Source organism: Excalfactoria chinensis, chromosome 6 (genome assembly GCF_039878825.1).
Source record: "Excalfactoria chinensis isolate bCotChi1 chromosome 6, bCotChi1.hap2, whole genome shotgun sequence".
Taxonomy (NCBI): Eukaryota; Metazoa; Chordata; class Aves; order Galliformes; family Phasianidae; genus Excalfactoria; species Excalfactoria chinensis.
Window position 1 is genome coordinate 27,214,151 of NC_092830.1, and position 13,554 is coordinate 27,227,704.

A 13,554-nucleotide genomic window follows, 5' to 3' on the forward strand; every position below is an offset into this window, starting at 1 on the left:
CACCCTGGGTAGCTCTTCTTGGGTTGCTGAGATAGTGATGCTGGAGCTCTGAAGGCAGCTGAGGAGCAAACATCATCTGGAAAGAGGAGAAATGACAGTTACAATGTTTATCTGAACGTTTACAGCCCATAGTGCAGCAGCACAGTAGGAATCTCCGTGTATTTTTAAAGCAGTTAGCACTAAAATCTCATGTTTCCCTTTCCGAAGAGAACATTACAGCTTCCTACTTCTGCTATGGCTTCTCTGTGCTATAGCAGCATGCACACACACAGTGCTGAAGCTGCAGCACAGCCCTGCGCCGTGCCTCCTGTCCCCACAGATCTATGCCATATAGAACCAAGGTAGCATGAGGAAGGTTACTTCTGCCATCCCGCAGTACTGGCTCTGCCTATTGCAGCAGGAAGACTTTGCAACATTTGGATTTCTACCTTCCTTTCTCTGGGCTTATAGTTCAGCAGACTGTCCGAGTCTTTAACCACTATTAGAAATTCCAAGTTGTTTTATTTATTTATTTATTCGTTTTTATGACCCACAATATTGCTGAAGCCATACTGATGGTAGGTCGTGACCCCTCACACGGTTCTTTGGTGGGAGAAATTATCTTGTTGATAAAGGGCATCTGTTTGCCAGAGCCATGGGAGGCTTGTGCAGGAGATTACCACACCCTTCCACCGTTGCGTTACTTAATGGTTATACAACCAAACAGCGGTGACTCAACAAAAAAATCACTTTCTTCTTTTCCAGCAGGCAATGCTGGTAGGTGTGCGGCTACGGCTGTGTTTGCCAGCAGTAAAGGATGGTATCAGAAGTGCTGCTCTTTGTGACAAGACCAAACTAAAAGTCACCAGCAGGCCCCGCTTCCATGCAGTAGGAACGTGAATGCGCTGATGAGTCCCAGGAAGTTCCCCATTCTCTGCCAGTCCTGACGGCTCTGTGGCAGATTCACCCTGTGGAGCCCTTGGAGTGGAGGTGTTTTACTTCGGGGCCCAGCTTGGGTACTGCGCCAAAGACACCTAATGCAATCAGACCGTAGTACACAAAAGCCCCGAATCCTCGCGCCTTCGCGTGGCCGCCGTTCCCGGCCACCCAAAGGCCGCCCCGGGGGCGGGGCCGGAGGCGGTGGCGTGAAGTGCCGTGCGTTGCGGTGCAGCTGAGTAGCGCGTTGTGGTGCGGCGCGGTACGGCGGAATGGCGGGCGATCATTCTCGTAGCCTGGGCAAGGGTAAGCACCAGCTGGGCGGGCGGCTCGCGCGGGGCCCATCACAGCTGTAACGGTCGCCTCCGTTCTCTCTTCAGGCAGCACGGCGCCGGGCCCGGTGCCCGAGGGGGTGATCCGGCTGTACAGCATGCGCTTCTGCCCCTTCGCTCAGAGGACTCGCCTCGTTCTCCGTGCTAAGGGCGTCAGGTGAGGCTGTCTCGTTGGGGCGGTCCTTCCATGGGGAGGGTTCCTGGCCGTCATCGGCGGCTCTTTGTTAAAAATCCCCGAAGTAACCAAATGGAAAGTGGAGGCTGTGCGTGGTTTTGGAGTAAAGCTTGATTTATCGATGCATTTACTTGGGATGGGGAAGGCTTTTCCTGAAGAGGGTGATAAACAGGCTGTGTGTGAAATAAGTTATCTACAGGCCCAAGGGAAATCAACTGGGGGCTGGAAAAAAAGCCACAGGGACCCTGTGTTTATTTACTCTTTTCTCTTAACAGTCATCCCCACTTTGCCCTGATAGCACTATATATAGTCGATCTCTCTCCTGATGACTATCTCCACTCAAGTACTGGAAGGCTGCAATGAGGTCTCCCTGGAGTCTTTTCTAAGCTCAATAAGCCCAGCTTCCACAGCCTTTCTTTGTAGGAGGACTGCTCCAGCCCTCTGATCGTCTCTGTGGTCCTCTGGACCTGCTCTATGTCCTTTCTGTGCTGGGGGCCTGAGGCCTGGACATAGTACTCCAGATAGGGCCATGTGAGGGTGGAGTAGAGTGGGACAGTCACCTCCCTTACCACGCTGCCACTCATCTTTTGATGTGGTCCAGGAAACAGGTGGCCTTCTGGGCTGTAAGTGAGCACTGTGTCCAGCTTTTCATCCATCAGTACTCTTAAGTCCTCTGCAGAACTATATTTTTTTTTATATAATTGGTATCTATTTGGCTTTTATTCTGCGTGTCTTTCCCATGCAAGGCAATAGGAAAAAAAGGTGAGTAGCCTGAATGCTGTCATTTGGTCTTTGATGTAAAGTCAGATTAAAGTGGATCTTAATTCAGCTATGACTTACTTGCAGTCAAGTTCCTCTTTGAATGTCCCTGAGTTATCATGTGATAAACATACGCTGTGTGCCAAGGTTGACCTTTGTTATTAGCATGGCTGGCAGGACTGCTGCTTACAGACTGCTTTTGTGTTTTGCTAGCTTAAAAAATAAGTCAGTGCAAGTCAGTGCTATTTTTCTGTGGTGAAAAGAAGTGCTTCTGCTTCCTGGCAGTATTTCTCAGTGTCATATGGTTAATCCTAGAAAGAATTTTGGGGAAGATGGGGGCGGGGGAGGGAAGCAGGAGGATGAGGATTCAGCTTCTCAAATACTATAACTGTTGAAGTGTTATGATTGTATGTGGAATAGACTTCAGTGGAGATGAGCCTCTTTGGGTCTTGTTTCCTTTATTCTTTTAGGTATGAAGTAGTTAACATCAATCTGAAGAACAAGCCGGACTGGATCTTTGAGAAGAACCCTGATGGGCTGGTTCCCATTCTAGAGACTAGCAAGGGCCAACTAATTTATGAGTCCCCGATCACTTGTGAATATTTGGATGAAGCATTTCCAGGAAGGAAGCTGATGCCTTCAGACCCATATGAGCGAGCCTCACAGAGGATGCTTCTGGAACGTTTCTCGAAGGTACTGCGTGATCAGAGTGTAATTCTGCTTCCTAATTTACTAGAGCTTCAAAATTTGCAGCTGTATTGCCAATGCTGCTTTCATCACTTTAGAGGTCTTGTGTGTAGGGAAACCATTTAAATAACCAATGAAATTTGGAGTTTCTTACTGTTAGCTCATAAAAATCACTGTGTGTTTGAATTGCATCTGGAATTAAGAAGGCATGGATTCAGGAATATGGCTAAGCTGGTTAAGGTATGCATGTCTGAGGCAGGATTTTTAGCATCCTACAGTAGAGGAAATATTAGTAGGTCAAACTAGCTGAATGCTTGAGATCCAGGCAGTGACAGTTGCTGTATGTTAATGAGTCTCTTTGTAGGAAGTACTAGAGCTGTATAAATGCAGAATATGAAGTGACTAACTGAAAGAGCCTGCAACCAAGGTCAAGAGTTAGCTGGACTAGCATAAGGCTGGTTTTGACTTTCACTATGGGGTGGAGGCTGGTGTTTTGGCTGACTAGAAATAAGCTTCCAATGTTCTGTATGTAGACAGACCCTTCAAGGTATATGCTTGTACTATAAAACAAAAGAAGTCAGCTTGGGTACAAAGCAGGTGAAGAGGAGGAGCAATGGAAGATGCAAAGAGAATGATGTGAATGAAGGAGAAATATAAAAGGCCAAGGGGAGGGGAAATTTGTTTACGTCAGGCTTTCCTGAAAAGGTGTAATGGGAAAAGGACTGCAGGTAGAGCATCTTGCAGGAAATGAGCTGTGAATGTTAGTTGTATGAATGACAGGATGGTAGAGAAGTGTATACAACTTTGAAGGGTATAGGTATGCTTCACCACTGGGCAGCATTCTGTGCTGTGTGCTAATTTCTCTGGCAATTAACAAATTAGAAAATGCACAGGTCTGTAGATGCCTGCTATCTTGGGCTGCATATTTTTCTCTTAAAAGTACCCTTAATGTTTTTGATAAAGTGCATTTGGTTTTCAGGAGTAGGAAACAGTATTGCTTTGTTCTGTGCTGCTTAACTGGATGCTGGCAAACTGGAAACATGCTCCTCTTTTCATTGTTCTCTGGCTGCAAGGCTAGAATCCTTTACTAGCATTTTCTTCTTTTAAGCCTTCATTTCCCTTTTCTGAAATATAAATATTTTTTTAATGGATTTTAGCATTTTTAAAATATCTCAACATTTTGAGCTCCAAGTGACTTGCTTGCATTGTTGTAAGAGGCATTTTGAAAACTTTCTCCTTTTTACAGATAACAGCTGTAATTTCCAAGACACTCAAAGCAGGGGAAGATCTCACAGCACTGAAAGCAGATTTAGCTGAAAAGTTTGGCAAACTTGATGAGGTAAGAACATCTCATGATAGCAAGCAGCGTGGCAGTTACGTGATTCAGTAGTCAAGAAGGTGCATGTTTTTAAACATTGTTACATTGTGTCTGCTGCTTTCCCATAGAGGGAGCTATGTTTCTATCTCTGGAACTGTGCAACATTCTGCTTGACACCTGATGATTTAAACAGCATGGGGTGTTTTTGGAGGGACTGCTTTAAAGTTTCTGTTAGATCATGGGGTCTGAGGGGTAGATTGTAAATGCCATAGGAGTTCAATCTTAAAAATGCCAAAGTCCCTAAAAGCAGGGACTAGTCTTCTGAAGAGCTTGCATGGATCTGGGAAGTCCTCAAAGGTTTAAGCTTGGATCTCTATGGCACTTGAAACAGATGAGAAGCCTTAAGTATAACAAGGAGAATGTGCTGCAAATACGCTTTATTTTTATTTTTTTGTGGTCTTGCTGCTTTATGTGCTGAGCTGCAGAGGTGTCTTTCTGTTGCATGTGAATGTTGTATTTCCTGTTCCTCCTGTGCTTGGAATCAAATCCAGTTCCAGATACAGCGTTAGGAATATTTTCCTGACAACAACTGGACCGAAGTGCCATCAGTAAAGAGTCCCTGCTGAAACTGTCTTCTGCTTTATCTGGATGTTGTGTTTACCTGGCATTGTTGTTCTAGAAATGTGCATATTTGATTAATCTTGGCCATTGTTGCTTTTTTACAAGTCAGAAATCACTAACAGATTCTGTGAGATGAATGCCCTTTTGTTTGTGCAAAAGTTATAGATCCCTAATGATTAATATTTTGTGGCAGTTTTTGAACCAGCTCTGGAGAAGAAGTGAACTGACAGTGTATGAAGTAGTTAAATTTGATATCACAGTTGCATTACTTACCAGTTCTGACTCCCCATCTATTGCATGCATAAGGGAAATGTGCTGTATGTGCATTATTTCCTGCCAGATTCCTGCAGGATACCTGCATTCCACCTCCCGGTGGGCTTTTTGTTACTGCAGTCTCTTGGTGTAGAAATCTTCCTTCTGAGGATAATTGTTTTCTCTTGTCCCTCACAGATTCTCTCTCAGCGCAACACTGTGTTTTATGGTGGGGACTCCACCTCCCTGATTGACTACCTGATCTGGCCCTGGTTTGAACGCCTGGAAGCATTCCAGCTGAAGGAGTGAGTACCTTGCCTGGCTTCTAGCATGTTACTGAAGTGCTGCTGTATATTCACTGTGTATTAGAATACATGTTGTGGCAAAGGGCTGATTTTAAGTTTGGCTGAAGAAGCTGTGAGCTTCCTTAAAATGTTGGGGCAGGGGTAAACATCCTAAATCAGAGTAAAAATCTTATGGAAAAGATGCTTCCTTTCACCAGAGCTGTTTTCCTAAAAATTCTGGCAGTTCTGGAAGCAGTAGGCAAAATTCAGGTCTTTATTTCCATTCCTACAAGATGGGGGAGGGGGGAGACATTTACTGGAAGAGATGAGAGGCATGGAGGCCTAGGTTTGAATTTGTTAATTTAAAGCTTTAGGCTTGAAATGGATCATTTCCTCTTCAAAAATTCTGGGCTGAGAAAGGAGGCTGGTTTTGTTCTGTGAAGAATGAACTGTGTCCTGCCTTTCTATAGGTAGAAGATATGTCCCATTTGTAACAGTTTTGGGTTTTTTGTTTGTTTTGTTTTGTTTTTAATACATAAGTGTTAGATACATGCTTACATTTACCATGGTTTTGGGTTGACAAGAAACTGGCCTCAGTGGAGAACTGTTTTATAGCTGTTTTAACACTAGGCTAAAGAGTCAGTTTGTATGAGGACATGGGTGATAAAAGGGAAAAATGACTGTTGTTTTAATGTGGTAGACAGCTAAATGCCATGCAGATATTTGCTTGCTCAGTGGGATGGGGAAGAAAATTGAAAAGAATTCTTGTACTGAGATAAAGACAGTTAATAAGAAATAAAAAAGGCAAAGAGAAACAACAGCGAAAGAATAAACAGAATAAGTGATGTACAAAACAATTGCTTGCTGCCCTCCAACCAGTGCCCAGCCAGTCTCTGAGCAGCAGTGGCCCCCCAGACAATTCTCTTGTTTTATTGCTCAGCATACTGTCATATGGTGAGGAATATCCCTTTGGCCGCTTTGGGTCTGGATCAGCTCGCCTGCATCTGTCCTACCCCCAGTCTCTTTGCTGGCAGGAGACACAAGAAACTGAGAAGTCCTTTGTGTCAGCACTCCTAAGCAACAACTGAAACATCAGTATGTTATCTGCAGTATTCTCACTCTTAAATCTGAAGTACAGCACCATACCAGCTAGGAAGAAACCTAATTCTATCCCAGCTGGAACCAGGGCAACGAGTATAGAACAGTTAGGTGCATCTTGGTGACTAAATTGTTCTTGAAGAATGAGGAAGATGCAAGGAATCCTGCAAATGAATTGAAACTATTGTAACATTGATGGGCTGCTGCTCTGCTTTGTTTTGAGTGATCCTTTATTGGAAGAGGAAGTGTTACGAGCCATACAGGACCAAAGGCCTAGAGTTACCAAGGAACTTGAATGATCAAGTATCTGGACCACTGTCTGTTAAGATGCTTTCTGAATAAGAGTTACAAGCTCCTAGAGAAATTGTACATTAACTGAACTTGGGATTTGGAGATTGGAGTGCAGAATACCCTTATGTCAGTGTACCAGGAGAGAACAAAAAAGAAGTTTGCACTGTTAAGCTTTCAGTTTGCCATGTACTTAATTGTGTTCAAGTGAATTTGCAGATTTTTGTTGGCTGAATTTTATTTCCTCAATAGACTGTGTCTGCATTTTGAGCGGCTGGGTTGCAGACTAGTAGAAGCTACACAGCTTATCTCAGTCTTCTAGAGAGATAAGAGGAGAGAAAGTTGTGAGTTGTGAAGGAGTGTTTGTTAAAGAATCACCACTAATAAAGTGCTCGAGAGGGAAGCAGAGGTGTACAAGCCTCTGTCCTCAACTCAGAGCAGATTAGAGATATGAATAGGGTCTCTTTTGTAGAAGGAATAACACAACTGATATCTTACACAATAATTGTTCTTTGTCAACTTTGCAGAGTAAACAAGCTGTGTTAAGAACTATCTGGCTTTCTAAATGTCAGTCTGTCTTCTGTGATCTGTTACATATTTGCCACTTGCTCTGAGCTGAATGTCTCTCTGTGAGAGAGAAAGTAGTAAAACAGAACTAAAGCTGTTTTCCTTCCTTGATGCCCTCCTGATTTCTTGTTTGTGTTAAGACTCTTTCCTTTTCCCTTAGTGTTTTGACTCATACTCCAAAGCTCCAATGCTGGATGGAGGCCATGAGGAAGGACCCGGCTGTTAAAGATACGATCACTGACCCACAGGTGCTCAGAGGTTTCCTCCAGCTCTATTTCAAGAACAGTCCAGAGGCATGTGATTATGGGCTGTGAGATGTCAATGGGCACATGCTGATGTTTCAGTGCCTCTCTTCAGTGTGAGCTTTGAGGATCTAGTGCGATTTGATGTGGGGTCTTTTCTGGTTGCATTTCTTATTGTTTGGGTGAATCTATGCTGGAAAGACAGTGAAACCTCTTTCTTGTGAGGAGGAGGAAGCAGAAAGCCATTGCTGATCATGTATTTTGTGTGAAGGAAAACGGTGGCTTTACTCAGAGGTGACCTGTCATCTGTAGCCTATTTGCGGGTATTTCTTTTGGGTGGTCCTTGAGCTGGCTCTTACTTGAATAAAAGTTTTAATGCTGATGTCTTGAAAATAAAAGCAAATGTTTCCTTTAAGTACAGTTATTTCTTCCTCTTTATAAGCATTTCTCTGTTATTTGATTGGTTGTGCAGAGAGAAGTGAGGCACTGTCAGAAAACAGGAGGAGTTTAAAAACTGTAGTGCAACTGGAAAACTATGACCTAAGTGCTATCACGGAAACATGGTGGAATGAATCCTATGACTGGAGTGCTGTGATTGAGGGCTACAGGCTCTTCAGAAGGAATAGACAGGGGAGGAGGGTAAGGGGAGTTGCCCTCTGTTAGTGAGTGGACAGACTGTGAAGAGCAGTTTGAGAAGCAGCCATAACCAAGTTGACAGCTTATGGGTTAGAATCAAGGATTGGTCCAGTAAAGGATGTGTGATTGGGGTCTACTACAAGCCACCTGATCAGGATAGTCTGTTGGTGAGACTTTCTTACTTCAACTGAAAGAAGTGCTGTGCTTGCAGGCTCTTGTCCTGATTGAGGATTTCAACCAACTGGATATCTACTGGGATGGATGGCAAACAATCCACCAGTGTTGCAGAGGAGAGCATTAGAGAAGTTAAGATTTGAGGCAGCCTAGGCTGGTAGTGACCATACCCTGGTGGAGTTTGTGATCTTGAAAAATGCTGGCCTGGCAGTAAGCAGAGCTAGGACTCTGAACTTCAGGAGAGCAAAATTCCAGCTGCTAAAGGTTGTTAAGGGTATAGGAACAGATCTGGCAGCACTTTAATTTTATTGGGAGATAGTGGGAGATGTGACTTAAGTGAGATCCACCAATGGGTTAAGAACAGAGCCTGGCATCCATAAATATAAGTGGCTAAGGGTTGGCCACAGTAACCAGGAGACTGTATTGTGCAAACAGAAACGATGTGTTCTCCTCATCTTTGTTTAGTGGCTCTAGAGTATACCATTATAAATATGCTACTTCAGCAAGAAAATGTAAAATGAATCATTCTACCTTATAATTTACTATTAAATATCAGTGCTCTAAATCTCCTGGCAGACATCTGGGGTCCTGAACCCATTACAGCACATCAGGAAATACAGACCTCAGGCAAAGTGTTTTTGATGTAGTAATGAATATGCAATGCTTGGATGTAGTCTGCAAAGGAAAGAAAAAGGTTATGTGAAATGGACTGGCTCTCTCCTTTCACTATGTGTGGGTGTAAAGAATAGAATTTATTACTTTAAACAGTCCAAGAAGAAAATGCATATTGGTCAACAGAGGAAGAAGATGAAGCCAATGAGCAAAGATTAAGCAGACTGATAGTGCTGCCCTTCGATTAGACCTCCCCTTCATATCTTCTTTGTATCAGTTTGTATGGCAAGTAATGTATTTATTCATCTCCTGCTTCATAGTTTGCTCTTGAAGGTTGTTGGTGATACTTTTGTTTTTCAAAACAGTGATGTTTTTGTTTTTTATCATTCCTTGTTGTGCCACCAAACATAATTGCTCTCAGCATAAGATTAAAAGAAAAAAATTCATAAATGTTGGGGGGGGGGGGAGGAAGGAAAGAAAAATTAAGAGAAAAGGAAATTGCCATTTCTTGTCGTGCCTCATTCAGTAGCTGCAATAGCTGTCATGCTTATCAGAAGTGCCTGGCTGTGTGTGAGAGCATGCGCTAGGCATGTGTTGGCACATTAGTACATCTTCTGGACCTGCTCTCCCCGATTTTCCACTGTCATGGCATTTATAATGTTCCCGTGTTGTTAAGATTTGAGAACTGCCTGTTTCTCTTCTTCTCTCCTTTCTCTACTATCAGTCTGCTTTTGGTTTTGTTTTTAATTTCTATCTTTTTCATCACTCTGTTCCTTGGACAGTGGTTTCACTTGGGAGGGGCTGATGAAAATTCAGTCTCTATACAGTCATGAGAACAGATGCCACTTAATTAAATCATTCCCAGTTCCTATAATATATTAGAAACAGTGTGTTCTGCTGCTGGTCCAAAGCCAGCAGTGGTGACGTTAGGTTTTTTTAGCTGAGTAAATAATTAATGCTGTGTGATGTTACTTGGACTTTTTTTTTTTTTCTCCTAAAGCAAATTTTTCTGATTTGCTTAAAAAAGGGATTAAAAAATTTGTCAGTGAGATTTATCTTTGCCTCTGGTGGAATGTTAATGCTACTTAGCAGTGAGCAGTACTGTTGTATCTGAGTTGAGGAGAATGTTAAAAAGCAGCTTGTATTAAGGGACCAATGTACAGAACATCTACTTCACTGTTCACAGCCATCTCACGATGCATAGACTACAGTCTGAGACAGAATGCTACAGGTTTGTTTCTTAGAACCACCACTTTCTTGGCAGCACTGATGGAAAAAGCCATCTCTCCAGGGAAAACGGAGCCCAGAAAAGCAGCTCTGAACAGCTTCAAGCTGAATAGAGAGAATACGGTGCTTCCTGTAAACTGCAAGCCATTTACACAACTCACTTACGTGGTTGCTCCAGCAAAGGCATAAGACAGCTGGGTAAAAAGGATTAAAAAGCTGTCTGCTTGAGAGCACCTGAGGAACTGATGAAAACCAACTATGTGATAATATGGTTCAGTACTGTCCTTTGTGTTGTTCTCTGTGTATGGTCCTGTTTTCTCAAATGATGCTTATGTGCCTTTCCTACTGTCACTTCATCATCAGAAGGAAGCTCTCTGCAGGAGTACAATCTGGGCCTATTCACAAGTTGTAACGTGACTGTTGTTTCTTGTACATGCACCACAGACCTTTTCCATGTCTGAAGAGGTTCAAAAGTACAGTCTCCTCTACTCATAATTGCTAAAGCAGGGAGATTAATCAGCTAGTTCTTCTTGTAAGAAAATAGCTCAGGTTATATCAAACTCACAGGTCGATGCCTCTCAGTTCCTCTCTGTATGCTTTATGTATCTTGGCTGCGTTGTGCTAGTGTGTCCATGCTCTGGATCAAAACTTTCCCTTCAAGGCTATTCCAGGTATGGCTCAGGCAGGAGAAAGTCATTGTGGGGTGTGCATGTGGACACACCTTAGTTTTCATTATCTTTGCATGCAGTAGCTTTGCTTTACTGGAGCTTTGTACTACTGATATGATGTAATAATATACCTATGGCCCCAAAGGTGAATTGAATCACCAGGAATATCACAATGACAATGCAGAATATATCTGCCCCATGGGAGCACCTGTGCAACGGTGGCCTGATAAGGCTGTTATGGATTTGTGCTTACAGGCACAAGAATTGTCCCAAGGCTACCCTGCCCTGCCTGGTGCAAGATGACAGGGAGGAGATCTGGAAGATGTTAGCAAGTTAAGTACTGTCTCTCTGTGGATTTGTGTGCAGCTTGGTTCCCAGCACAGGCCTAGACAGCATGACTGAGAGGTAGGAGCAATACAATGAATTCCTCCCTTGATGCACTTTGGGAGGTAGTGACAGATGAGGCAGGCTGTTAACTATGTGGTTTTCTGAGATCAGCTCAGTCCAGATGTACCTGTTGGGCCTGTATTGCACTGTGTTTTATCCTGAACGTTAGATTAGAAATCCAATGACATTGTAAGTTTTATGGTACTTCTGCAAAGGAGCAGAACACAGACCAGTTTAATTCTGACTACTTAAATGTGGTTGGACCAAGACTGTAAGTGACTAGGGGCCTAATGGTAGATTGGAAGATTGTTTTGTATCTAAAATTAACTCCTTTTCCTGCAGTGGATCTACAACTTTTAAAAAACTTCATCAGGATTTTAGTCTTTATACTGTAAAGAATTCTTAAAAACATTGCAAGAGTCAGATGTTTTACATGCTCTCAACTGCCTGCACATTGAGGGCTGTACTTAAACATTTTACCTCTGCACCTCCTACACTTCTGCCTCGGAGCAGATCAGTGAAGCTGTCATACCCACCTTCAAGACAGAAATTGCTGATCATTTTTTTTCTCATTACACTTTGGATAAGCTCTAGTTTCAGTTAGATTCAGCACCCTACTAATGGCAATTATTCCCCTAGCTTTTAAGGTCCTGGCTGTCTCTGAACTGTGTTTGAAAATGTTCATTAAAATGAAATGACTCGCAGTCAACATTATACCTGATATTGTCACATTCTTATATTTGATGTATTTGTAACTTACCAGCATTTAAAGCTGAAGTTTTCAGATTAAGTAGCTGTTTACGTCCAGTATCACAGCTACATTATGGGGTCAAAGTCTAGAGGAAAACTATTTTACTGATAGAACCGGAGGCAAATATATCCAGTGGCTCTGTTCCTGCTTTAGCCTATTTCATTGCAGATCATACAGTTGTAACATCTATGACATGGACCGAATAAGGGCTATTTGCCATTCTGGAAAAAAAACAAGTTTAAAATTGATGTTATTCTTTCTGTTATGTAGCAACACGTAGGTAGTAAATAAGGGAAAGAATGCTCTAAGAAATCAACAGCACAATGAAGAAAATGTTGCTGGGCTTGTCAGAGTGAGCTTTTCAAAGTGATAGAGAGATCGTTGTTGGAACTTGACTGTGAATACTTGCAAAATGAAAGCAAAGAAGATTCTTCTAGATAAACTGAAAATTCACGAGCTTTTTGGTTCAGCCAATAGGGAACATTTACTGCCAATATCCCTGGCTTCCTGTTCATGCTGCATGTTATTCTCGAACAATTTCTGTTGGCAATTAGAGCATCACAGGGAGTCTTGCTATTGGGCTTACTGTGCTAGGATTGCACCAGGCGTATCCCAACTCCATCTGCTATCTCAGAAACGTGTTTTGGGAAACTAGAAATAAAACAGGCCACACTTATTTAGAATTTGTACAAGACTTCCTTTATTATAAATAAGGCTGCAAGAGAAGATCTATACAAATTCAACAGTGTCCTGCTATAAAAGCAGCGGTTTGAATACAGCATCATGAATCAAGGAAGAATTTATTATTACCCATCTCATCTGCATTGCCAAGATGGTTATTCATACTACAATTTTACTTCTGAACTACACCCCAGAACAAAAATCCTACAAAAAAGAGAGGAAATAAATAAAGCCATTTATCACATAGGATCCCATGAGAAGAACTCAGTGACCAGCAGCTAAGCTGTTAAAATTGAGTAAATTCTCATTTCTTCACCACTGAAAAAACATCGCAAAGGCTTTGCATTAAAAACATATGGTGGACAAACACCAAATCCTTTTTCTTGAATGACCAATAAGTTTTGGATTCCTTTGCTGAAATCTGTCTTTATAGCCCCGTAAGACCTGTATACAGAGCAAACCAGAGAGGGAGAAAGTCATATTCTGTGGTTGGCACGCAATAAAGAGTGAACTAACAGCTCCCCTTAGAGGACATTCACCTCCTGAACAGCAACAATAACTTAGACTAAGATTCTTCTAAAGGTGAATGGCTCCTGAGGCTATGTTATACATCAGTGGTTGTTATCAAGATGCTACTAATTCCTTTGCTTTGACAAACCTATAATAAAGTATTAAAACCACAAGTTGAGGGTGAAGGGAGTGGTTGGAAACCAGCAGAGGCACTAAGGAATTCAGTTGCATAATTCTTCTGGTCAGCAAATAGCAAGAACAGCACTGAGAAACAAGAAAGAGGTCTGGAAGGGCAGTTTATTCTTCCTTATGATCTCTCACAGAGATCAGGGTATTGCTAGTGATGTGCACTCATAACTTGTGTTATACA

General features: G+C 42.4%; 1 protein-coding gene across 1 annotated transcript; it reads left to right on the forward strand.

Annotated features, from left to right (window-relative positions):
• Positions 1–1,083: 1,083 nt before the first annotated feature.
• On the forward strand, positions 1,084–7,958 carry LOC140254054 (glutathione S-transferase omega-1-like). The gene is made up of 6 exons (XM_072340247.1): positions 1,084–1,221; positions 1,296–1,404; positions 2,652–2,874; positions 4,115–4,207; positions 5,258–5,364; positions 7,457–7,958. The coding sequence occupies exons 1-6, from the start codon at positions 1,188–1,190 to the stop codon at positions 7,608–7,610; spliced, it is 720 nt and encodes a 239-aa protein (XP_072196348.1). The 5' UTR covers positions 1,084–1,187; the 3' UTR covers positions 7,611–7,958.
• Positions 7,959–13,554: the final 5,596 nt, after the last annotated feature.

Excerpts from the sequence above, each read along its gene's own strand:
- LOC140254054 (XM_072340247.1), top strand. The coding sequence starts at position 1,188 with ATGGCGGGCGATCATTCTCGTAGCCTGGGCAAGG. Across the intron at positions 1,222-1,295 it reads TTCTCGTAGCCTGGGCAAGG|GCAGCACGGCGCCGGGCCCG; the intron begins GTAAGCACCAGC and ends TTCTCTCTTCAG. Across the intron at positions 4,208-5,257 it reads AGTTTGGCAAACTTGATGAG|ATTCTCTCTCAGCGCAACAC; the intron begins GTAAGAACATCT and ends TGTCCCTCACAG.